The sequence below is a fragment of the Trachypithecus francoisi genome, unplaced genomic scaffold (genome assembly GCF_009764315.1).
Source record: "Trachypithecus francoisi isolate TF-2019V2 unplaced genomic scaffold, Tfra_2.0 Lachesis_group17, whole genome shotgun sequence".
Lineage (NCBI taxonomy): Eukaryota > Metazoa > Chordata > Mammalia > Primates > Cercopithecidae > Trachypithecus > Trachypithecus francoisi.
This window is the reverse complement of record NW_022681462.1, coordinates 53,657,853-53,685,468: the sequence shown is the minus strand read 5'-3', so window position 1 is coordinate 53,685,468 and position 27,616 is coordinate 53,657,853. Positions and strand designations below refer to the sequence as shown.

Below are 27,616 nucleotides of genomic sequence, written 5' to 3'. Positions count from 1 at the left end.
TTTAGTCTACTGCAGGGTAATGTAGTACTCATGCACAATTTTTACCTTCATCTGGACAAACCTGCCATATGTTAAGGTCTTCAGGGTAAACTCCCACATATCCTTACTAATTGATACGTTAGCAATACTTTTCCCATTTGGCATATGCTCCCTCTTTTGACTCTTTGTTCTCAAATCCATTGTTCCATAGTCTATCTGTTCTGAATACATATTTTGTTCTCTACTGCTGCAGACACATAATCAGTAAAAGCAGATGCAATTCTCAACATTAAGAGTTACACAGAGTGAGTTTTCCAGCATTATCATTAAAGAAATTGTATACTAGAAGGCTCAAAGACTCCAAATGAATTATTTTTCTTTAACAGAAACCTCTCTAACAGTTTGAATATACCTCAGTTCAAAGGCGTATTTTCCTGAATGTCTGTTTTTGATTGAGAAAATTTACTTAAATGTAATTTTCCAAAAAATTAGAAGACACATTCCTACATATGAATAAGTTCACTTGTTAAAAATCTATTCAAAACGTTTTATGAAGAGTTATATTTCATGTAAAAATAGCAGTGAAGAAACAATTTTCCTAACATATGGTTAACAAAATACAGTCAAAGCAAAATAAATCTGAAAAAGTAAATAGGGATACTTTGTATATGTTATGTTTAAACTTGTTCCTTGTGCGAAATCTTCCACCACTGTGTGTTCTTTCATTTTTTCAACTAGTTTAAAATTTTTTTTAAGTGAGGTAAATTGAAATTTTGTTCTAGAATAGTCTTTTAAAATATCGACCAATTCACAAAATGTTCACTCAGCTTATCTCTATAGTTATACCATATCAACAGACTGGTATACATTCGGTAAGGACAGGTATAAAGAATGGTTACATTTCCTTTTAGATATGATAAAATATTACACAGAGAACATAAATCCACAGACATTCCAAAGAGAAAAATTAAGTTTAGCATTTTTCTGACCAGAAACTAAATACAGAATAAGCAGATTTTTAGGACCTACTTTTGTGTATATAATCCTTATTAAAAATAAAAGGATATCATAAAATTAAAATATCAGTAATGATCTGCTTTTCTTTGTATGTTCCTTAGGTTAAGCTTATAAAATCAGATATGATTTTTACTGAAGGGAATTAGTAGCCGTCTTCCTAACAACACCATCTTTTCCTCACATAAGAAAAAATGCAAAATTATGTCTAATTTGTGTTTGCCAATGAATCTTTTCACTTATAATTACAACACAGCTACAGAAGCAAGAGAAGGAAAAGAAGAGAAGCGTGTTTAAAAGTTATTCTTTCTTACCAATACGTTGCTGTAGAATCCAAGCGTTTGAGGCACGAGCAGAGAGCATCCTTTCAACAGCTGGCGGAAGTGTCTTCCAATTAGTAAACTCCAAAGTGAAGGTAAGGGTGTCAATGCTGACTGAGTCAGTCCTATGTTAGCAAGATGTTAATATATTAGAAACAAAACATGCCAAGGGTTCGTACTAGAAACAAACACCATATACCTATTCTTACAAAATCTCAATGAGGAGGGCAGACAGAAAACCAGGGCATGTTAAGTATTTATGTAACTACATGCAAAATCAGTGGATATGAAGAATCATCTACAGGTTCCTATTAACTGAACTGACTTTCTATGTAGCTGTCTACGAGATGACAAAAGGAACCTCAGAGAGAGTAGGAACTTTCCTTCTCATGGGTGACAGAACCAATGACATCAGTGGATCTGCCGTTATTTCCTCCCATTTGGACTATCTTGCCAAATGTAAATTGACCATCCTTAGAAACATATAATTTAATAATCCTAAAAGGATAAAGCCCAAACACCCCAAGTTATCCCTGAGTGTACAAGTATGGCTTGTTTCTGCCCAACTCCCAGGGATGCACAGCTGTTCTCCTCTAACAACCTTCCCCCCATTATAAATTCAGCCCTAAGCGATGTAACAGAATAAGACTTGTCTTTAAGGACTGAAAGAAGGGGTTCCAAAAAGGCTTTCCTCTGTTCTTTCAAAATAATGTCAGATTCCCTACCAACCCACTCAAAAGAGGCTAACCCAAAATTTATAAGTACTTGAAACCTAATGGAAAGAGCACTGGCTTAAGAAAAGTCCTGATGTTTAATACTGCTTCTGCTACTTATAAACAGGTTGCCTGAATTCTTTAAGCTCTAGCTCCTGCTCTTTAAAATGAGAATAATACATAATCTGCCCATTACAGGGAACTATATGTGAAAATAACATGAGATAACATAGTAAACATACTTTTAAAACTATAAAGTATTATATGAAAAATTGGTATTACCAGAAATGATTTGAAAACTTCAGTATTATATTTTTAGAAGCTTTAAAATTCAGTCAAACCCTTAAAAGAACTCTAAATCCTAACAAGATTACTTATCCTGTATTCAATCAGACACTCCCCTACCATCACAATGGCTGGAGAAAAAAAAGTCACTAGGGCTTCTGGTAATTACTACCAAAACAGAAATTCTTCTCACGGTCACCTCTTTGGAAATAGTACTGAACAACAACTAAAGAAGGAAAGGAAATACAAGGAAAGAAAAGCTAAATAATAATCTAAGCTTATCATCTCAAAGACACTTCTGGTAATTTACAGTCAAAATATCTTTGAAATGATGGACTAAAGATTATGAAAATTATTTCCCAAATTCTTAATTCTCCCACATGCAAACACTTAAGGAAGAACTTAAAGTGTAGCACAGATGTCTTGGGAAAACATTTTATTTCTCAGGAGACATCAGTGAAATCACAACTTATCAGGAAATACTGAGGATAAATGAAATGATAAAATATATTCAAAGACTAACAATTTCCTTGACTTCTTATGGGTCCCAAACCAAAGGTTACTTGGTTCTGGTTCTTTATTTCTTTTTTTAATGATTTCATTTTTCTGCCTTAATGTGCTTTAGGTCTTACTGTGACCAAACACAAAGTCATTTTTATGCAGTTATCTGAACATACACATGACAAGTAAATCTGTTTGCACAGCTTTAGTTAATATGATGGTGAGTTTATTTTACCAACACTGACAATGCCACTAAAAATGTATTGTTATTTTACTACAGTGACCATTACATTGTACAGAGCAATTGTACAATCACAAACGAGTGACATTTAATCAACTAAATACACAAATGACATTTATGTTCTATTCTCCCATTACATGGGGGTGGGGTGCGCAGGTAAAGGAAGACTTAGTCTTGCATTTAAATATTGTGACAGACAATTATTCAGCCACATACACTTTTAAGACTGCTTAAGACAAGCAATACCCAGAAAATATGTTTATAATTTACATGACAAAGATTAAGCAACAGATCTGCACTTTAACAACATATTGGAATTTTTATAGAATGTTTCTTGTAATAGCTCTTTGAATGTAAATTTGATCAAAGAAAGCAAAACAATATGCAGTGTAAACACTGGTTTACCCATTCAATAAAATATCAGTGAACAAAAATTTGAACATGTTAAGCATTTTCATTACTAAAAAAATTTTCCACTGTACTTTTTCTAATGAATATAAAGTAACCAAAGTTACTTACTCTTCAGGAATAAAAAACATGTAATTGGCATTCTGCATTCAGAATACTGAAAGTTTTACAACTGACTTCAAAATAGTTTCTAGTTTACTAGTTCTTAACTCTTCTATTTCACATATCCGATAAATACAGCACACACCCAATGGCTTATTGTCACAAAAATTCTCAACTGTTCACAAGTGGGGGAAAATGGGGAAGCTGTATCAGAACTGGGGAAAGGGAGGATAAATTTACAAAGCATTCTAAGAGAATAAAGCTAAATAAATCCTTCTCCCTACAAGTAGTTCATTTAGTTGGCTGGGGAGGAAAGGATAACAGGCAACGTTTGATTTTTTTCCCCTGCTTAGGTTTTTCCTAATTTAGGAGCAGAAAGAAGCATGAAAAATTGGTACAGATCCCTCAGGTTAGGCAAGGGATTAAGGATTACTAAAATTGAGTAACAGAACTCATCCTCCACATCCGAAGAGTCAACCAATGGTAGATTGAGAATATTAACAACAATAATAAAAAATAACAATACAATAAAAAATAACAACAATTTAAAAATACAGTACAACTACTATTTACATAGCATTTATATGGCATTAGGTATTATAAGTAATCTAGAGATGACAAAGTAGATGGGAGGAAGTGCATAGACTAGACACAAATACTATGCCATTTTACAAAAGGGACTTGAGCATCCATGTGTCAGAGGTGTATGAACCAGAGCAACTCCATCTTGAATAGGGGCTAGGTAAAATAAGGTTGAGACCTACTGGGCTACATGCCCAGGAAATTAAGGCATTCTTAGTCACAGGATGAGATAGGAGGCCCGCACAAGATACAGGTCACAAAGACCTTGATGATGAAACAGCACTTGTCAAGAAGCTGGCCAAACCCCATCAAAAGGAAGATGGTGATGAAAGTGACCTCTGGTCATCCTCATTGTTCATTATATGCTAATTATAATGCATTAGCATGCTAGAAGACACTCCCACCAGCCCCATGACAGTTTACCAATGCCATGGAAACTTCAGGAAGTTACCCTAGATAGTCTAAAAAGGGGGAGAACCCACAGTCCTGGGACTTGCCCACCCCTTTCTTGGAAAACTCATTCATGAATAATTCACCCCTTGTTTAGCATGTAACCAAGAAGTAACAGTAAGTATAAGGAGCTCAGCAGCCCATGCTGCTGCTCTGCCTATGGAATAGCCATTCTTTTGTTCCCTTTGTTAATAAACATCCTTTCATTTTACTCTATGGACTTGCCCCGAATTCTTCCTTGTATGAGATCCAAGAACCCTCTCTTGGGGTCTAGATCGGGACCCCTTTCCAATAACACATGGATTTTGGTATCTCACGGGGGTGAGACTCAAGGCATAATTCACCTTAAATTTCTGCCAGCTGTGAGCCTGTGAAATCAAACAAGTTATAGACTTCCAAAATTCAATGGTGGGACAGGCGTAAGACAAACATTCCCATTCCAAAAGGGAGACATATCCAAGAAGCAAAGAATAATAGGACCCAAATAAGTCCAAAATTCAAGAGGATTATCTTGAAACTCCAAGATAATCTTCCATGACTCCATGTCAAGCTTCCTGGATAAACTGGGATGGGAGTTGAGCCTCCACTACCTCAGGAAGCTCCACCCCTATGACTTTGCTGGGCTCAGTCACACCCCTGTGGCTTTGCCCAGACTTCAGCTCTCCCAAGATGGCACTGCATGCTGGTAGCTCTACAGTCCTGAGGTCTCAATGGCAGCCCTGCTCCCATGGGTCCTCTAGGCATTGCCGTGGCAGAAACTGTGGCAGCTCTAACCCTACATTTCCACTGGGCATTGCTCTAGAAAGGCTCTCTGCAGTGGCTCCTCCCCTGGGACAGGTCTCTGCCTGAGCCCCTAGACTGTTTTCAACAACCTCTGGAATCTAGGTGGAAGAATCCATTCCCCCACAGCTCTTGCATTCTACATGCCTGCAGAATTAGTACCACCCCACAAACCCTCCTGAAAACCATTCTGACCTCCTAGAGCCCTGGGCCTATGATGGGAGGGGCAGCCTCAAAGATCTCTGGAATGCCTTCAAGGTTTTTTTCTAATTGTCTTGATGGTACTTTCTATTTGTACAAATCTGCTCAGCAAAGGGTTGCTAGTCACAACTTTAGGTTCCTCTCCTGAACATTCTCTTTCATTCTTTTCCACACAGCCAGGCTGAGAATTTTCTAAAATTTTCTACTCTTCTTCCCTTCTAATTATAGACTCTGTCCTAAGTCATTCCTTTGCCCTCACATCTCACTATAAGTGGCCAAAAGTAGCCATGCAGCAGCCTGAATGCTTTGCTACTTAGTTATTTCTCCCACCAGATATCCTAGTTTGTAACTCTTAAATTCAGCCTTCCATAAAGTCCTTAGGCATAGACAGAGTTCATCCCAGTTCTTCACTAATTCATAACAAGGATGGTGTTTACTCCAGTTTCCAACAGGGTTATTGCTCATTTTCATCTGAGACCTTGTCAAAATGGCCTTTGCTATCCATATTTCTATGAACATTTTGGTCACAACTACTTAAATAATCTCTAAGAAAGTTCAGACTCTTCTAGTCTTCTCATCTTATGAGCACTCACCAGAGTCACCCTTAACACTCCATTTATGGAAACAGGCTTTTTCTAGACTGTTCTTCCAAACTTTATCAGCCTCTACCCATTACCTAGTTCGAAAGCCACTTCCACATTCTTAGGTAATCATTATTAGCAACAGCCCCACTTCTCAGTACCAAATTTCTGTCTTAGTCCATTCTCTGTTGCTATTACTCAATACCTGAGACTGGGTAATGTATAAAGAAAATACATTTATTTCTTACAGTTCTGGAGACTGGGAAGTCCAAGGTCAAGGGGCCCACCTGATGAGGGCCTTCTTGCTGTGTCATAACATGGCAGAGGTCATCACTCGGTGAGAGAGCAAAAGCATTCCAGCTCAGGTCTCTCTTCTTCTTATAAAGCCACCCACCCCATCACTGGGGCACCATCTTGATGATCTTATCTAATCCTAATTACCTCCCAAAGATCTCACCTCCAAATATCATCAACAAATGAATTTGAGGATTGTTTCCAACACCTGAAATTTGAGAACACATTCAAACCACAACAGTAGGTATCAGACAGCTTCTATGTTTTGGTTAAAGAAAGAAAGAAATTAGAAACCAGAAAGGAGCATGAAGGCTGAAAGTACTGGGCAAGTCATATTGAGTCAGACTTAATAGCTTTGGTAGAAGAACACAAGGAGTGTGGCTAAGAAGAAAATGAGTGCCTTAGGGACAAACACCACGTGGGGGGAGAAATGAAACACAAAAGTGAAGACTTCTAGATATTTTATTGAAATTCTATAAAATAACATGTCCTCTATTTTCCTGAAGACTTCCATTTTATTTTCTCATTTGACTTGAATTATCAGCCCAAGAGAGTCCTCTCGCTACTACAATTACCTGTCTTAGGACCCCAACAATTTTTGCAAAGGCTGGAGGCTAATAGTCTTCTTCTTGCCCCCCCAAAAAATACTGACTCAGCATTTGTATCATCTGTCACTGAGGGCTGCCCTTCTGAGAAACTACCTGAAGTAAACAAGTTATATTCTCAGATACTTCAGAAATCAGTATTTATTAAGGGTGACATATTTCAAATAGACAGGATGCTGTAGGGCAGGAGTATTCAGTCTGGTTGGCTGAGGGATAGACAACAGAAATCTTCAAAGCAGCTCCAAGCATTCATTCTTCTGTCACAGGCATTTTAAGAGAAGCATGAGGAATGGCCAGAAGTCGAAGAAATATCTCTCTTAGAAGAGTTCACTGGCATCTATCCCCTCATACCTCCTTCCAGTCACCTCTTATCTTTTCCCAGGACTCTGGGCTTAAACTCAATCTCACTATTAGCAGCCACCAACTCCTTCACCCCAATTCAGCCATCGCAGTCAAAACACAGACACATCCTTCTCCAAACACTGCGATCTCAAGAAACTGAAGGAAATTAAAGGTAGTGTATTCACTCAAAAAGGGTAAGCCCCACTATGGTAGAATTTCTTACCAAGAACTACACAGTAGAAGCAGTGGGTCAAATCCAGCAACCAGAAGATGTGGTAACCACTCCTTATATTTTGCTTGTGCTTTAATTGCATGATTTACAAATTCATATATATGGTTCCATGGTCCCAATGAGCAACCTTTCCTCAAAAAGTAGCGAAATATTGAAAACTTCTCGTACTTCAGGCAGTATGCCAAATGAAGTTCATTTATCCGGGCTCCATATTTCAAAAGAATGTTCACAATTCCAAAGAACTCACAGCTCCACCATAAAAAATAAAAACAAAAAAAGAGCAAGTTAGACTTTGACATAAGATACTTCTTACAAATTGCTTTTTTGTTGTTGTTGTTGTTTGTTTGTTTTTTTGAGACGGAGTCCTGCTCTGTCGCCCAGGCTGGAGTGCAGTGGCCCGATCTCAGCTCACTGCAAGTTCCGCAGCCCGGGTTCACGCCATTCTCCTGCCTCAGCCTCCTGAGTAGTTGGGACTACAGGCGCCCACCACCACGCTCAGTTTATTTTTTGTATTTTTTAATAGAGACGGGTTTCACCGTGTTAGTCAGGATGGTCTTGATCTCCTGACCTCTTGATCTGCCCACCTCAGCCTCCCAAAGTGCTGGGATTACAGGCACGAGCCACCGCGCCCAGCCACAAATTGTTAATAGTATTTACAGCTGCAGAATAAGTATGGTAGATGAGACAGTGGATGGTTTTTACACATCTAGTGGATTGAGATTAGAGAATGTGGTGGGGCTTTTGCTTTTTACACAGTCCTTCATGGTTTTTAATTTTCAACTGTGAACAGGTATTATAATTTAAAACATTCATCTTAAATAAATATGTCATTTTAAAAATTATCATTGACAAACAGAAAACTCAAATTGTGACATTTTGCACAATTAAGTATCTTTACTACAAAATGCCTTGCTTAACAAAATCAATAAACAATGTGATCAGTCCTTAAAACTAAATGATTCTTTCTAGGAATCTCTAAGATATCATTTTCTTCAGCAATAACCTTAGCCAATTTCCCTCCCACTTTTAAATTTATTTATTTTTCTAGAGACAGAGTCTTGCTCTGTGGCCCAGGCTGGTGTGCAGTGGCACAATCAAGGCTCACTGTAACTGAACTCTTGGGCTCCAGTGATCCGCCCACTTCAGCCTCCTGACTAGGTGGGGCTACAGGTACATGCCACCATGCCTGGCTAATTTTTAAATTTTTTTGTAGAGACAGACTCTCACTATGTTGCCCAGGCTGGTCTCGAACTCCTGGCCTCAAGCAATCCTCCTGCTTTGGTCTCCCAAAAGGTATGACAGCGTGACTGGCCTTACATTTATAACGGTATTTAAAAAAATTTAAAAACTTTTTAATGAACAAAAATTTAATTTATGGTACTACATCTTAAAATTAATTAAGTTCTATTACTGTCTCCATTGTAGATGCAAAAACTGAAGCTGAGTCACAAAGCTAGTAATTGGAAGAACTGGGATAATGATATCAAACCAAAATCTAACAGTGAATATGACATTGCAAATTGCTGCAATATCTCTTCTCTATTATGAAAACTGAACACTTCATAATACAGTCAAATTGAAGAATATTTTAAAGCCAGATCTATGTTTTCCAAAGTAGGTTACATGGAACTTTAGTTCCTGAAAATGATCCATATGAAAAATACTCTCCAGTGAAAAACACTGAGAAACCTTACACAGTATACAGTGAGTCTGAGAAAGAAAGATAGGATGAATGTATTTTTAAACAGTATGTTAGTTACATTTCCAATTATATGCTGTATGTTTTCATTCAACCTCCAGATACTGTTCAGAAGAAGTACCTTTAAAATTAAAGCAATGGGTCCAATCATTAATCTGAAAAAAGCAAACAAAAGTATAAAATGCCCTAAACTCTGTAAACACAAGAACAATTGTATATATACTTAAATGTAAGTTCTATCCTATGTTTCTGGACTTTTCAAATCTTTGTAGATACATTCCTCTTTTAGGAATTCACAAAGCACGCTTCAGTAAGAAAAATTCTCAAAAGCCCTCCACAAAAGAAACATATTCAAACTTATTTAACAATACAACCCCTTTGATCCCACATAATATCTATTAACAATCTACAGAATTAGTATTCTACCAAAACACACTTTAGAAAATTGCTCTAAACCTCTTCCAATTATTTACATCGCCTTGTATTAGAAGGGGCAAGAGCAAATCCCAAAGCCTTATAAAACGGCAGAGTGCTACAATATGGACCCTTTTCCAAAAAAACTATTTTTTTGAAGAATAAAATAAACACAAAATAAACTGGAGAAGCAAAGAGTTTTGTCAGCATGCCCTGAGCTTCTGGGAAAGTTATTAAAGAAGGTCTCAAATACATGTGCAAACTACAAAAACACAAGCAACTTCAACTTCAGGATTCTATATGACCTTCATTATTACATGTCACTAAGCACACAGTAAATCCTTGAGCAGGGATAACCTCTCGTTAAAATATAAATTAGTATGTATTTCTCTTAACACTTTGACAAATTCTCTCTGTAGCCCTAATATCAAATTGAGAAAACTCTTCAAGTACCCGAGATTTAAACAAAAGTCTCTCTTGTTTAACATAAATCTCAAGAGTTAATTGTGACATAGAGAGACTATATATTATATAAAAAATGAACAACATCAGATACTGAGAGGAGAGATTTAAAAATTAAGATCCAATGTTTAGACCTTATTTTGAGGGTCTGTACATTTTCTACCACTCTGCTCCTTGAAGTTCAAAACTGTGCAAAAAAACAGTGCTCACATATAAAAGAACAGTAAGGGAAAATTCAACAAGAAAACAAAATTTCTTTTAAACAAATAAAAATGAGCAAATATCTTCAGCATTTTAAGCTCAATTAGCAAACAAAATATCCAACCAACTTATCAGATGAGTTATAACAGGCCAAATAGTGAGTTTTACTGAATGGCTTTTGACCATTAGCTGAAAACAAGATGAAGACATTCAGTTTTGTCAGATGTGCCCACACGACATGGGGGCTAGAACGAACACAATGAATTCTGTGAAACTAATATAATAACAATGATTAGTATCAATTAGAAAAACAGATAAAATCAGGTGAGCTAAGCCACAATTTACTTCTACGGCCACATATAAAAGGCATTCATATTTGCTCAGTCCTAAAACTTCTCAACTTCCCTCTCCCCTCCCCATTCCATTTGGAGGAATCTTTTTCTTATATTTCCTCATTCGAGATGGATTACTCAATTACTCTTGAAAGATTGGCTTCATATCAATATACCTGCTAACTTTTTAGCTCCAAAGGACAAAAACTGCTTTTGTTGCAGGATCTGTACAGTAGTGGAGGAGACACCTTTCCATCACCCCTGGGAGTGATGAAAGGAGGTAAGGGTCATTCTCACAAAGAATACTTACCAAAAATGTTTCAGAACACTGATAGTGAACTTAAAAGTTGAATTAGCTGAAAAAATAATAAGGAAGAGAAAACTTAAAACCTGGGGCACTTTAGGAGGCCAAGGCAGGAGGATCACTTGACCTCATAAGTTTGAGGCTGCAGTGAGCAATGACTGCACCACTGCACTCCAGCCTGGGCAACAGAGTGAAACTCTATCTCAAAACCACAACAACAATAATAATGAAAACCCAAAGCTGTTACCTATCAATTTCATCACCTTTTGGTATTAGTTGTACTATTTATAAAAGTAGATAAAAGTTTATTAGCATACAACAGGTCAATAGTGCAAGAAAGACCACAAATACTAAATTAATAGAGTTCAGAGAAATACTAGAAAACATACAAATGAGAAAAGGAAAGTCTTTTAGCCATTAACACCTGAAGTCAGATAGGCGTTAATTACAACAATCATACCAAATTAACACTATCATAACACACTGTTGCTATAAAAATAAAAATTTTAAATTTACACCATTAAACTTATCTATTACCAAATCCCTAAAAATTAGAATATCAAGTAATTAATTTTGGAAAATTGAGTCTTCTAAGTTACCTGGTACTAGTATTGTGACCAAATTTGAACTCTTATTAATAACTGGTAAAAGTGATATAGGAAATTCATGTATGTCGCATTAAGAAAAGTAAGAAGGGCTGGGCGTGGTGGCTCACACCTGTAATCCCATACTTTAAAAAGCCAAGGCAGACAGATCACTTGAGGCCACGAGTTTGAGACCAGCCTGACCAACATGGCGAAACCCCATCTCTACTAAAAATACAAAAATTAGTCAGGTGTGGTGGCATACACCTGTAATTCCAGCTACTCAGGAGGCTGAGGCATGAGAAACGCGTGAACCCAGGAGGCAGAGGTTGCAGTGAGCCAAGATCACGCCACTGCGCTCCAGCCTGGGCCACAGAGCAAGAGACTCTGTCTCAAAAAAAAAAAAAAAAAAAAAGAGGAAAAAACAACATATGATAGCTATTTTAAAATGAAGATTATATTCAATTGTCCTTGCTTTATAATTGGTGACTCTAATTAATTTAATTAATTTTAGTCATGTGATTGTAGGCAACCCAAATTTTAAAATGCTTACTTATTGAAAGAAATAACCAAAAACATATTTTTCAGCTTCAATTTTTTTCCCTCAGACACTGGTTATATGACCCTCTTGACATACTAAAGCAAAACCTACTGGGAAAATGATCATTTTCTTGCCTAATTGGCAAAGCTTCATACAGAAACTCAAAATAAATGAGTCTCACATTACACATACAGGAACTGTATAAGCAACCAGCCAGACATTAGATAATAAAAATGTGGTATTTAGTTTAGAAATAATGAAAGGTTTTCCTTCACCTTTTAAGTAACTGGTCTAAAAAAACAAAGATTCTGCATTTTATCAAGATGATTCCCTGTGCTTCATGTTGTCTTTATTCTATCTGATTACTTATGAAAACTCTCTAATAAAGAACTAAGGTTTTTCTACAACTATATAACTTTCTGCATTTGCCTTCTGAGGCCATTTAATTATCACTCTAGTTGAGATAAGTGACTATTATTTCACATTGACCTGTGATCCTACTTCGGTAAATTTTGAACCTTGATATTTATGACAAAATTCCCACAACCAAATTCTAAGTCTCTTTGTCCTTAAAGTTTGCTATGTTCTATTTTATAGAATAAAGTGTTGCCCAATTCTAGAATGAAAAATAAAAGACAAAGAGAATATACACTCGTAAAACAGATATTTTGATGTTTTGACTTTATTTTTTAAAGGCTAAAAATATAGCATTTTACAATGACTACTCATTGAAAATCGACCTAATAATATATTGGTTCAATTACAAGTCTCACATGAAAGAAAATACTGCATATGCAGCTTTCGATAGCCACACACAAAAAAATTGTAATTATGCTTACACGGCCACTTCAAGGAGCAAAATTACTAAGAGATGCAAAAACAAAAACAAAGTTTGTTAACTCGTGTCTGTGACCAAGGACTACTGTACACCATACTGCTTCCCCTTTACTTTTGTTTTTCTTTTTCTTCTTTGATCTGGGGAGAGACTAGGTCTCCTTTACATTTGGTTTATAGCAGTTTGATTTTTCTGACCATGCCTTTCTGTGAGTTTATTCTGTTTGGGTTTAACAGGCTTCTTAAATCTGTAAATTTATATCATTATCCAATAATAGGAAGTTTTTAGCAATTATTAATTTACATATTTTTTCTGTGCCCAATCTCCTCTCTTTCTGGATTTTAATGACATGATTGTTAGACCTGTTGATATTGTCCCTTGGTTCCTGGAGGCTCTTGCTTTTCTCTTCAATCTTTTTTCTTTTCCGTACTTCTGTGTGGATAACTTCTTTAATTTTTTTTCAACTTTTAAATTTGTTAAACATTTGTAAATATTTATAAATTGCAAAAACTAGTTGGCCAGAGAGGGACAGTTTGAAAATATGAGTGGATGTTCCAAACAGGCAATACCCTAGAATGAGAGAACAAGACAGACACCTGTGCAAGGTGATCTGTGTGTATATGGACATTGAAACCAAAGACCCTCTCACCCAAAAAACTAGGGATTTTTAAAGATAATAATTATAAATTACAAAGCGTTTCACAACTGTTAGTTCATTTGATCCTCAAAATAATTTTCTAAAGCAAGCTTAAGTGTTATTACTATCCATATTTTAAAGATAACAGAATGTGATTTAGCAGAATGAAGTAAAATACCCGAAGTCACACAGCCACTATACATCTGTGACTCATCCAAGCCCAAGAATCATGCTCCATCCTTCTCCCTCCACAAGGCACTGAAGAAGACTAACATATAATAAATATGCTAATCTGATATAATTATTGATTCATTAATTCACAAATATATTTTGAATGTCTAATAGGAGTCAGATCCAGGGCAAATCCCTGCTCTCAAGGAGCTTACAGTCTAATGAAGCAGCAGATATGTAAACAGACAGACAAAATATTATGTCTTTAAAAAGGAGTCAAAAGGCAGCTTCTTTTGTTTTTTTGTTTTGTTTTGTTTTGTTTTTTGAGACAGAGTCTTGCTCTGTTGCCCAGGCTGGAGTGCAGTGGCGCGATCTCGGCTCACTGCAAGCTCCGCCTCCCGGGTTCACGCCATTCTCCTGGCTCAGTCTCCCGAGTAGCTGGGAGTAGCTGGGACTACAGGAGCGTGCCGCCATGCCTGACTAACTTTTTGTATTTTTAGTAGAGACAGGGTTTCAGCATGTTAGCCAGAATGGTCTCGATCTCCTGACCTCGTGGTTCACCCGCCTCACCCTCCCAAAGTGCTGGGATTACATGCGTGAGTCACCGTACCCGGCCAAAAGGCAGTTTCTTAATAGGATGTCTTCCCCCAGCATTCTCAGCCCTGATTCTTATGCCCAATACTAGTTATTAAGAAAAATATACTTCTAGTGTGAAGAAAAGCAATTCATCCATTCTCACAATCTGGTAAACATATCCAACCTCTTTTGCTCAGGTGCTGAGCTAACCAAACAACCTTCCATATTGTCTTTGGGAACACTGAGTTGTCCGTTCCGGAAAGAGGAAATAAATACTGTAAGTAACCTGTTGCTGTTGACCCTGCCCAGGTCTTCTTTTGCTGTGAATAAATAATTGTTCGGGTCTAAAAAGTAGCTGTGGGAGAGTTACTATGAGTCAATTCTCTATACCACCACCATGCAGTGGAACTTTCTGTGATGATGTACTATTCGGTAGGGTAGCTAGCCACACATGATTCTGGAGCGTTTGAAGGGTAGCTAGGGAAACTGAAGAAGTAATTTATAATGCTACTTAATTTTAATTAATTTAAATAGCCACATGTGGCTGGTGGCTACCAATCTGGGCAGCACAGCTCTACAGTCCTGCTACTCACAGTGTGGTCTGTGGATCAGCAGCATTGGCACCATCTTGTTAGCTTGTTAGAAATGCAGAATATGGCCTAGGCATGGTGGCTCACGCCTGTAATCCCAGCACTTCCGGGAGGCCGAAGCCGGCAGATCACCTGAGCTCAAGAGTTCGAGACCATCCTGGCTAACATGGTGAAACTCCTGTCTCTACTAAAAACACAAAAACAAAATTAGCCAGACATGATGGCGGGCACCTGTAGTCCCAGCTACTCGGGAGGCTGAGGTGGGAGAAGGGTGTGAACCCAGGAAGCAGAGCTTGCAGTGAGCCAAGATCGCACCACTGCACTCCAACCTGGGCGACAGAGCAAGACTTCGTCTCGAAAAAAAAAAAAAAAGAAAGAAAGAAATGCAGAGTATGCCGGGCACAGTGGCTCACACCTGTAATCCCACCACTTTTGAGAGGCTGAGGGGGGCAGATCACTTGAGCTTAAGAGTTCAAGACCAGCCTAGCCAACATGGTGAAACCCCATCTCTACTAAAAATACAAAAATTAGCCAGGTATGGTGGCACATACCTGTAATCCCAGCTATTCGGGAGGCTGACGCATGAGAAATGCGTAAACCCGGGAGGTGGTGGTTGCAGTGAGTCGAGATGGTGTCACTGCACTCCAGCCTGGGTGACAGAGTGAGACTCTTGTCTCAAAAAAAAAAAAAAAAAAAGGAAGAAAGAAAAGAAAAAGAAAGAAATGCAGAATATCAGGTCCCACCCTAGATCTACTGAAGTGGTTTGGATCTGTGTCCCCACCCAAATCTCATGATGAATTGTAATCCCCAGTGTTGAAGGTGGGGCTTGGGGGGAAGTGACTGGATCATGGGGATGGGTTTAGCACCATTCCCCTCAGTAGTGTCCTCACAGTAGTGAGTTCTTGTGAGATCTGGTTGTTTAAAAGTATGTGGCACCTCCCACACTCACTTTCTTGCTCCTGCCGTGTAAGAAGTGGCCTGCTCTCACTTCACCTTCTGCCATGATTATGTTTCCTGAGGTGTCTCCAAAAGCTGAGCAGACACCAACATCATGGTTCCTGTACAACCTGTGGAACTGTGAGCCAATTAAACCTTTTTCTTTATAAATTACCCAGTCTCAGGTATTTCTTTATAGCAATGCAAGAACGAACTAATACAGAAAATTGGGACTAAAGAGTAGGGCACTGCTATAAAGACACCTAAAAATGTGGAAGCAACTTGGGAACTGGGTAATGGGCAGAGGGTGGAAGAGTTTGGAGGGCTCAGAAGAAGACAGAAAGATGAGGGAAAGTTTGGAACTCCCTGGAGACTGGTTAAATGGTTGTCACCAAAGTGGTGATAGTGAATAATAGTAAAGGCTGGGCTGACAAGGTCTCAGATGGAAAAGCAGAGCTTACTGGGAACTAGAGCAAAGGTCACTTTTGTTATGCCTTAGCAAAGAACCTGGATGCATTGTGCCCCTGCTCTGGAGATCTGTAGAACTTTGAACTTGAGAGTGATGATTCAGGGTATCTGGTGGAAGAAACTTCGAAGCAGCAAAGTGTTCAAGAGGTAGCCTGTCTGCTTGTAAGAACCTAGGCTCATATGCATCAGCAAAGAAATAACCTAATGTTGGAACTTACATTTAAAGGAGAAGCAGAGTATAAAAGTTTGGAAAAGTTGCAGCCTGGCAAATGGTAGAAAAGAAAAGCTTATTTTCAGGGAAGGAATTCAAGAAGACTTCGGAAATCTGCGTTAAGTAAAAAGGAGCCAAGTCCTAATAGCCAAAACCACCAGGGGGTGGTGGAAGGCCTCAAAGGCATTTCAGAGACCTTCCCAGCAGCCTCACCCATCACAGGCCCAGAGGCCTAGGCAGACTGAATTGTTTCATGGGCCAGGCCCAGTGCCCCACTGCCCTCCACAGCCTTGGGACACTAGTCCCTGCATCCTAGCTGCTCCTGCCATGGCTCAAAGGGGCCCAGGTACAGCTCAGGCCACTGCTTCAGACGGTGCAAGTCATAATGGTGGCTTCTACATGGTCATGGTGTTAAGCCTGTGGGTGCAGAGTGTAAGAGCTGAGGCTTGGGAGACTCTGCCTAGGTTTCACAGGATGTCTGAAAAAGCCTAGATGCCCAGCACAAAGGGCCTTCTTTCTTTGTAATGATCTTGCCTCTACCCCATAAACATATCAGAAAGAGGAGAGAAGGAGAGAGCCTGGAACACTGAAATCTAAAAAAAGTTAGTATACGATGTTTGGATGAAGGCTGGAGGTGGGAAGAGCATGTGTTTCTCAGGGATATTTGCAAAAAATAAAATGATGGCATTCATTTCCTTGATCACTACTGAGTATGAATAATGGGTCTATGGGAGTTCATTGTACCAATCTCTCTACTTTTATGTATGTTTAAAAATTTCAAAATTAAAAAATAGCAATTTCAGAGATAATGTGTGAGACAGCTAGCCTCCAAGATGGCTCCCAATGATCCTCTCTTCCTCACATTTGTGCTTTTGTACAGTCTTTCCATACTGAATCAGGGCTTGTATATGTGATCTGTGGAGATGACAGCCATAATTTCAAAGAACCAGGTCACTATGACTTCTGTCTTGTTCTCTCTTGGATCTCTTCCTCTGAGGGAATCAGCTACCATGCCATGAGGATATTCCAGCCGTCCTGTGGAGAGGCTTTTATAGAGAGAAACCGAGGTTTCCTGCCAACACCCAGCCATATGAGTGATCCATGTCAGTAAGCCTCTGTGGAAGTTGATCCTCTGGCTCCTGTCAAGCTTGCTAATGACTGTAGCTTCAACTAATATTTAATGCAACTATAAGAGAAACGTCCAAGCCAGAACTGCCTACCAAGCTATTCCTGAATCTCTAACCAACAGAAACTCCAGAAGCTGCATGGTTGTGCCAGGCCAGCCTGCACACTCCAGCTGCCAGAGAGCATGTCTTATCCTATGTTAATAATTTCTACTGGTTTACTTTTAAGTTAATTTACTCTTTCCTATATCTTTCATTCTGCTATGGAGTCCATGTAGTAAATTTTTTATTTCAGATTATTGTATTTTTTATTTTTTTATAGTTTCTAATTCTCAGCTGAGAATTTCTACCTTTTCATTTTTTCTAGTACGTTAGCCTCATGAAGCACTGTTATGAGAGCTGCTTTCAAGTATCTGATATTTCTAACATCTGGACCATCTCAGCACTGGCATCTCTTAATTGCTTTTTCAAACCATGAGATTTAGTCATGTTTTATCAGTTTTTCATATGTCAAATAATTTTAGGTTGTCTCCTGGACATTGTGAATTAACATTCACATGCTATATAAATTCTGAGTCCTGGGTCTCGTTATAATCCTTTGAAGAACACTAGTTTTTTGGTTTGTTTATTTCAGCAAGCATATAACCTAGTTAGGTTCAAACTACAATTTCTGTTTCACCTTATACAGTGGTTCCAATGTCAGTTCAGCTCTCAAAAGCCTCTGCTTTCCTGCTTTAAGCCTGGACCCATGAATGTGCCACTCAGAGTCTAGCCTGAGACTTTGATGATAGTTCAAATCTTACTTTCAACATTTTGGGTTGGCTGGGTGCCATGGCTCATGCCTGTATTACCAGCAGCACTTTGAGAGGCCAAGGCAGGCAGATCACTTGAGCTCGGAGTTTAAGACCAGCCTAGGCAACACGGCAAGCCCTGTGTCTACAAAAAATACAAAGAAAAAAAAAAAAAATCCAGGCATGGTGGCATACAACTGTAGTCCCAGCTACTCAAGAGGCTGAGGCAGGATATTTACCTGAGTCCAGGAAAGTTAAGGCTGCAGTGAGTCATGATCATGTCACTGCACTCTGTCCTGGGCAACAGAATGAGATCCTGTCTCAAAAACAAAACAAAATAAAAAACAATTTGGGTCTGTCTTGTGCATTTAAAGCTTGGGGTAAGTCGGGAATATGCAAATTCATATGCCAAATTAGGGTATCCGCTTCTCCAAGCTCTCTCTTCTCCAAGACTCCCCTACCATTCTCTGGCCCATAGGGTTCCATTTATCTGATTCCCCTGACCAGAAAAACAGGTTTTCTATTGTGTCTGTTTCAGCTTTCTCAGTAAGTTTAATAGGATCTGTTTAGTGCTCTATTTTTTTTTTTTTTTTTTTTTTTGAGGCGGAGTCTCGCTCTGTCGCCCAGGCTGGAGTGCAGTGGCCAGATCTCAGCTCACTGCAAGCTCCGCCTCCCGGTTTACGCCATTCTCCCGCCTCAGCCTCCCGAGTGGCTGGGACTACAGGCACCCGCCGCCTCGCCCGGCTAGTTTTTTGTATTTTTAGTAGAGACGGGGTTTCACCGGGTTAGCCAGGATGGTCTCGATCTCATGACCTCGTGATCCGCCCGTCTCGGCCTCCCAAAGTGCTGGGATTACAGTAGTGCTCTCTATATTAAACAACTGGACAATTAATGTTACTGACTGATTTTAACTGCTGGTGCCACTGGTGCTACTCAGTTCCAGTTCAGGGTTGGCCCTCAGGGCAACACAGCAAAAGAAAAAGGAGGCCAGGCACAGTGGTTCATGCCAGCACTTTGGGAGGCCAAGGCGGGCAGATCACTTGAGGTCAGAAGTTTGAGACCAGCCTGGCCAACATGGTGAAACCCCATCTCTTTTAAAATACAAAAAGTAGCTGAGTGTGGTGGCACTTGCCTATAATCCCAGGTACTCAGGTGAGACAAGATAATCGCTTGGACCCGGGAGATGGAGGTTGCAGTGAGCCCAGATCATGCCACTGTACTCCAGTCTGGGCAACACAGCGAGACTGTCTCAAAAAAAAAAAAAAAAAAAAAAAGGAAAAGGAAATTAGAAAATTCGTTTTCATGTGGGTCTCTTCATCAAGTTACCACCCTCTTACTCTCTTTCATAATCTATCTGCTTTTGTCCCTTTGAGAGTCCTCAGGTAGTTTTGTTTTGAATTTTGACCACAGTTTTTTGTAGTCATTAGTGAGAGAGAAAGGAAGAGGCTGTAGTGGAATTACTCCACATAGGCTACACAGCATGTTAAGAACTTCTTAGCATCACTGAAGTTGAAACAGAAAAAAATTCTACAGAGTAACTGAGACATAAAAAGCAAACCAAACTGTGGAGTTCCTTAAAAATACAACTTTGGAGTACTTGTGAAAGGAAAATAAAAAAATCATTTATATCACTACTCAAGAATGAGATAATAGTTCATATTTGCAGTTATCCCAGACACAGCAGAAAAAAAATAGGAACCTTTCCTTCTATGAGTCTGTAAAAAATACAAAAAAATACATTAAAAACGCTTCTTTGCCAAAGATAGCAGAAGATAGTGAAGCAAACGCCACTAAATACTATTTTCCTCATTAGGTTTTAAATTCTCAAAGGATAGTGTCTATGTTTCAGCTTCCTCAGTAAGTTTAACAGGATCTATTTAGTGCACTCTACATAACAAAATGGTCAATTAGTGTTATTGACTGATTTTGTAGAAATCTAAGGAGAAAAAAGGGTCTGCCCCCCTAAAATTTCAACTAATCTTGGAAAATCTAAAAACCTATTTAAGATCTTTCCCACCTAATTTTATTTATCTGAACTTATAGATGGCATGAAACATACGGCCCAGCTCCCAAGGAATATCATTAATTTTAAGGTGTTTCAGGTTAACAGTAGTACTACGTTATATGGCTTAATTCAAACTACACTTATAAGGTAATGAGGCATGAGCTTAGCTGCTGTGATCGTAAGGACCAAACACATTGTTCATCCAAAAGATAAGATGAAGGCCAAAAAAGACCACCATCATACTGAATACACACACACACATACACATGCACATGCACACATGTGCGCAATCCAAAATTGTTATATTCTGGTCTAATAAGAAATGTTCAGCTCTGTAATGGAGTTAAGATTTGGGATAGAGAAGGGCAACTAAAAGTCATCAGTGCAACCTCACTGAAGGTCAACTGAAGTAATTACAGCTCTTCTGTTTAAAAAGACAAAACTTAATGGGGTACACAAGAAAATCCTATGAGATCATGAAAGTTATGCATAAAGTGGGTCCCAGATACTCAGATTAACCAAAACCCAAATATTCAAACTAAAATGTATAAGTTTAAGAGGCCGGGTGGGGTGGCTCACACCTATAATCCCATCACTTTGGGAGGCTAGAGGCAGACAGATCACTTGAGGCCAGGAGTTTGAGACCAACCTGATGAAACCCTGTCTCTACTAAAATGTATAAGCTTAAACTTCAAACAAATATAGTGAACTACTAATTTTACATGGCAAATGTTAAGAGATAGTAAAGGCTGAAAAGCGTAGTAAATAATTTCTTGATAACTACTTAAAGAGATCCATAATAGTGAATTCAAGAAGGCCAATACAATTTGAGGTATGCCTGCAACCTCTTCTGTGTCATTAAACACAATAGCATCTATCTTCACAACTTACTCCATTACTGAATGATCAGATATTACTCAATAGGCTTTTCTTACACATGGCTTTATTCTCAGTGTTTTAAAACCGTACGAGTGTTATAGACAAAGTTACTGGCCAGACACTAACAAGGCAGCAGTAATTCTTTACTTAGTCTATTTCACAGAATTATGACAGTTTAGAAAAATAATTAATTTGGGGGCTTTTAAAAACTTAACTATTCAGATTCACATCAAAAAATAATATACAGCCAGGCATGGTAGCTCACGCCTATAATCCCAGCATTCTGGGAGGCCGAGGCAAGTGAACTGCTTGAGCCCAGGAGTTCAAGACCAGCCTGGGCAACATGGAGAAACTTCATCTCTACTAAAAATAAAAACATTCACTGGGAGTGTTGGTGGATGCCTGTAGACCCAGCTACTCGGGAGGCTGAGGTAGAAGGATCACTTGAGCCTGGGATGTGGAGGATGCAGTGAGTCAAGATGGTGCCACTGCACTGCAGCCTGGGCCACAGAGTGAGACCCTGTCTCAAAAAAAAAATTTTTTTTAATGCTATGCACTAAATACATTAGAAACACAATAATTTGTATAAAACTAAAGTTTTATTTTTAGGCTTGTATCTTATAAATTTGAAATGGTAAATGACCTGAAACAGTCACTGCCTTACTTGATAAAGTCCCATTTTTAATTCTTGAATTGTTTTGAAGACCAAAAATATCAGTGAATTTCTGCATCTACTTAAATTGTAAGTATTCCCTAAAATTGCTGCACTAAAAATGTAATACAGATCCCAAGAAGGAAGGAAAACAATCTGATATTATCACCTCATTTATGCTACAGCTTGACTGAAACATCCGTTTTTTTCCTATCTGTGTTCCAAGCTAGCAATTTAGCACTAACAGAGATACTAAGTTTCACCGTGAAAGAAAGTCACTTCAAAACATATCTCCATACAGCAAAAAAGAATAAAAATAAAAACATAGCAAATATACATACTCCTTTTGGAAAGCCATGCACACGGGAGAACTGAATCCAAAGACAAGGCACGCCTGGGCGTCTGGGCTGTAGCCATTCCGGAGTAATATTTCTAGGCAATCTTCATGTCCCCCAAACACTGCTGAGTAAACAGGGCTTACTTTGTTTAGCCCAGTGTCACAGGCCCGGTTAGTAAGTGGTATTAATAAGTCCAAGATTCTATAAATACACAAATTCAGGATAATTTAGTGTTTTTATAAGGGCATAAGTGTAGGCAACATTTCTAAAGCACAATTTTTTCAGAATCACCAACTGATTCATTTAAAGAAATATTTCTGTCTAGGGTGTACCTTCTACCAACAACATTAAACTATTACATGTTATATATTTACTCTAAAATGTTACACTTATTATCACTTAATATAAAGGTCTTTAAATACATGTGAAACAAAATTAACATCCCTATATGTAAACAGAAAAGGTGCTCTTTTAATTTGATTATCTTACTGGCACCACCTTATTCCCCAAAATTCAAATTTTATGTTAGATATTTTAGGGTCTAATAAATTATTTAAAACATCATTCTTCTAAGTATAAACTGGCATCAAGAAAATGCACTATTTTCCTTCTTAAAGTACCAATTAGTTTTTCTTTTCCAATTAGTAAAAAGTTTTAAAGATGATAACTGACATGAAATTAAGACTAATATTTTCATCAGGAAGAAATTATAATTTCTGCTAAAATATTCTATTATCTGGAAAAAAAGTGAGCTCATGAAATATGGAGGCAGACTTATAAAGAAGCTGGTTCCTAGGAAGAGAAAGTTCTCAGAAAATAATTAAAACAAAAGTTCTTAGGTTATTTGTAAACTGACCTCTGGCAGTCAACTGGAAAGAAAAAAGGACTATTCCACCCTTCTAAAATTAAAAATAAAACTGTATAATAAAGCCAGGAAATTCCCTCTTTCTGGGAAAAGACAGACAGGGCTACTCTTAAGTATTTTTATAACAGTAAATTTATCTTTGTAACTGTTCCTCATGTAATGTATGTCTAAGATAACATTTAAGTAGAACTTACATTCACAAAAGGGGCTACCTTTGAAGTAGGCTATAAAGAAAATCATCAGTGACAATGAGAATTCTCAAAATTGAGAACAAATGCCCAAGAGACTTTTGGTATCATTTAAGGCTCAGAGTATAATATCTAATACTTAAGTTTAAACAAATGATCAAGAATTGGGGAAAATATCAAATTTTTAAATCTAAGCATTTTGTTAAAATAGTCTAATGTCTCTTAAATTTAATGTGTTTAAATTTTTTAAATAGGCTGGAAAAATTATACTCTCCCACAAGACATAAACATGCTTACAAATATTAATGAAATAGTAAGGTATTGTGTCACCTAGTGGCACAATGACCAAATCGCAGAATCTGTTTTCCTACTATGTAAACAAACTAAATTAAGTAATGAATATTTTACTATTACTTTTTAAATCAGATAATACTAACAACAGCTATAAAAAGTACTATTGTAGAATTATGGCTGTAAAGATTCTAAACATATATTTCTAAAAATTATTGACTACCAATTTAAGATAGACAGCCATATTCTCACAGGATATAGCTTCTAAGATTCCTGGAACCCCCATTTACTCTCTCTCCAACTTGAAGTTAGATCAAGAAAAGTTCAGTCAAAGGGTTTAAGACAGGGAGGACTACTTAGCATACACTTCAACAGGCATCACAAACTCAAAAGCTTTCTGGGGTCAAAGAGGTAACATGGATGGCCTCATCAGATTGATGCTTAAAAGATGCCTGGGATAAAACTAAGGAGGAGGAGGCGGTGGATACAGCCATTACTAGAGAAATCAATGGGAAGAGTCAATACCCTGAGAAAGTCCCTGAGCCTACCCAGCCTCTAGCAACTCTGCCTCACAATATCAAAGTGCAGGACTAGTAAAAGCAAAAGACAGCATGAGGGACAGATTAGGGGTAGATCTATTCACCCAGCAGATTGGTAAGGAAGAGAATTTTGCTTAGAGGTGAAGGGTCTAGCCCAGATTTATTCTTTATTAGCTTTTGATTAAGAGACGATGCTTATTTTTTGTTTTAACACTTACTTTGTATGGCCCATTTGTGCAGCTGCATGAATAGGTAACTGCCAATTGTCCTCATTACAGTAAAGATCAGGATCTGCCCCACTGGAGAGCAAAAGCTCCACACATTTTGTGTGTCCCTCTTGAGCAGCAATGAACAAGGGAGTAGCTTTGTCCAAGGCTTGACAATTGACATTTGCACCTAATACAAAATAAACCATTTAACAGATAATCCTCATATTTAAAAAAAAAAAAAAATCAACATAAATTTCAAAGGAACTACTACAAAAGGGTTTCACAGCACAATAAGCTTTTCCCTCATCACTGGATGTTGGATGTTGTTAAATAAACATATTAACTTTGCTAACTTCTTGGTAATCATTTAAATTGTCTTTGCTAAACTGACAGGGTAGCTCATGCCTGGAATCCCAGCAATTTAGGAGGCTGTGGCCAGAGGACTGCTTGAGGCCACGTGTTTGAGACCAGCCTGGGCAACATAGTAAGACCCTGTCTCTATCAAAACTAAAAAGGTTTTGCTTTTATGTCAGCAAGAAAACAAGTGATTCATATCTTAGAATTCATTTTTAAGCTAAAACAAAAATCCTGTTCAATGAAGGATACATTTCATTCCAATCCTTCCTCCAACGAGCATTCTGGGGCCCAATAAGTAAACATTTAAAAAGAAAAAATGCAAACTATCAAACATGGATAATATTTCTGACAAATGTTCAAAAAGATAAAATCTAAATTATGCCACTAATTGATTCAGGCTAAGATTTATGATAAATTATCAGTAAATATGACATATATGGGAACTATACCTTAAAACTAGTATTGACTATACTCTCTATTACATTTCTTTCTTCATAACCACTGCATAACAAATAATGCCTACAATCAGAGAAAAAGGGTCTCTTTCAACAGGTTTCTGAGTTGATATTTAAAATCACAAATGTGAAAGGGAAAAACAACATTATAGTGAAAGAAAGAAAAAGAAAAAATCCCACCCGCATTAAAATAATTACAAAAATTAGAAGTGTGAATGTCTCCAGATGAAAAGGAACTACCCCAAGAATTTTGGATTTGTGAAAAATCTAAATGTAGTGACACCACTTAAGGATTACAGTCGTGTTCCCACAATGGCTCCTGACCCAAATGGAAACTCAGAAATGACAGATAAAGAATTCAAAGCAAGGATTGCAAGGAAGCGCAACAAGATCCAGACAAGGTTGCAAATAAACACAAAGAAACTTCTAAAGCAACTCAGGAAATGAAGGCATCTTAAGGTAAACATCTTAAAAAGGAATCAATGAGAGCTTCTGGAATTGAAAAACTCACTTAAGGAATTTCAAAATATAACTAAGTTTTATTAATAGACTGGATCAAGCAGAAGAAAGAATTTTGGAGCTTGAAGATCAGTTTTTCAAACTAACTCAGTCAGACTAAAAAAAATTTTTTTTTAATGAAAAAGGCTTTGAGAAATATTTGATAATGTAAAGCAACCAAATCTATGAATTATTGGTATTCCTGAGAGAAGGAGAAAAAGTAAATGACGTGGAAAACATATTTGAGGACATAATTTAAGAAAATTTCCCTAATCTTGACAGAGAGGAAGATATACAGATAGAAGCAATCCAGAGAACATCACCATGGCATATAGACACCAGACTGTTGAAGGTTAACGCTAAAGAAAAAATCTTAAAGGCAGCTAGAGAAAAAAGTCAGATCACATACAAAAGGAACAGTGGACTTCTCAGTGGAAACCTTACAAGGCAAGAGAGATGGGGGGTCTATTTTCAGCATTCTTAAAGTGGGCAAAGGATATGAACAGACATTTCTCAAAAGAAGACATTCATACAGCCAACAGACACATGAAAAAATGCTCATCATCACTCGCCATCAGAGAAATGCAAATCAAAACCACAATGAGATACCATCTCACACCAGTTAGAATGGCAATCATTAAGAAGTCAGGAAACAACAGGTGTTGGAGAGGATGTGGAGAAATAGGAACACTTTTACACTGTTGGTGGGATTGTAAACTAGTTCAACCATTATGGAAAACAGTATGGCAATACCTCAAGGATCTAGAACTAGATGTACCATATGACCCAGCCATCCCACTACTGGGTATATACCCAAAGGATTATAATTATTCTACTACAAAGACACATGCACACGTATGTTTATTGCGGCACTATTCACAATAGCAAAGACTTGGAATCAACCCAAATGTCCATCTGTGACAGACTGGATTAAGAAAATGTGGCACATATACACCATGGAATACTAAGCAGCCATCAAAAGGATGAGTTTGTGTCCTTTGTAGGGACATGGATGCAGCTGGAAACCATCATTCTTAGCAAACTATCACAGGAACAGAAAACCAAACACCGCATGTTCTCACTCATAGGTGGGAAATGAACAATGAGATCACTTGGACTCGGGAAGCGGAACATCACACACTGGGGCCTATCATGGGGAGGGGGGAGGGGGGAGGGATCGCATTGGGAGTTATACATGATATAAATGATGACTTGATGGGTGCTGACGAGTTGATGGGTGCAGCACACCAACATGGCACAAGTATACCTATGTAACAAACCTGCACGTTATGCACATGTACCCTAAAACTTAAAGTATAATAAAAAAAAAAAAAAAAAATTATACCTGCCTCACAGGGAAGTTGTGAGGATTAAAAAAAAAAAAAAGAAAGGACACTACAATCAAGAATTTCATATTCTACCAAACTAAGCTTCACAAATGAAGGAGAAATAAAATATTTTACAGACAAACAAGCACTAAGATAATTTGTTACCACTAGATCAGCCTTAGTAGAGATCCTTAAAGGACTTCTAAACATGGAAATGAAAGAACAACACTGATACCACAAAAACACAATGAAGAACATAGCCCCAAGACCCCATAATGCAGCCACGCAACAGACATGGCAAAGCAACCATCTACCAATTTAATAATGGGATCAAAACCTCACCTGTCAACATTAACCTTGAATGTAAAGGGTCTCTTCAGATTATATAAATCTTTCGCCTTTTACTAAACATCCTGCTTAAAAGGTACAGAGTTGCAATTTGGATTAAAAAGAAAGAAAGAAAGAAAAAAGACCCATCCATCTGCTGCCTTCAAGAGACATGTCTC

The 27,616-nt window shown here is 37.9% G+C and overlaps 1 protein-coding gene across 9 annotated transcripts in view; it reads right to left on the bottom strand.

Moving 5' to 3' along the window:
- Window positions 1-27,616, bottom strand: part of ASB3 (ankyrin repeat and SOCS box containing 3) — a 122,332-nt gene that overhangs the window by 23,877 nt on the left and 70,839 nt on the right. For 8 of the 9 annotated variants that reach the window (XM_033175719.1, XM_033175720.1, XM_033175718.1 and 5 more), the window contains 4 exons: window positions 24,482-24,659; window positions 22,384-22,581; window positions 7,622-7,885; window positions 1,308-1,438 (listed from right to left, as the gene is read on the bottom strand). In XM_033175719.1, the coding sequence (XP_033031610.1) occupies window positions 1,308-1,438; window positions 7,622-7,885; window positions 22,384-22,581; window positions 24,482-24,659 (771 nt within the window). The remainder of the gene's footprint in view (window positions 1-1,307; window positions 1,439-7,621; window positions 7,886-22,383; window positions 22,582-24,481; window positions 24,660-27,616) is intronic. The other variant, XM_033175717.1, reaches the window with a different exon arrangement.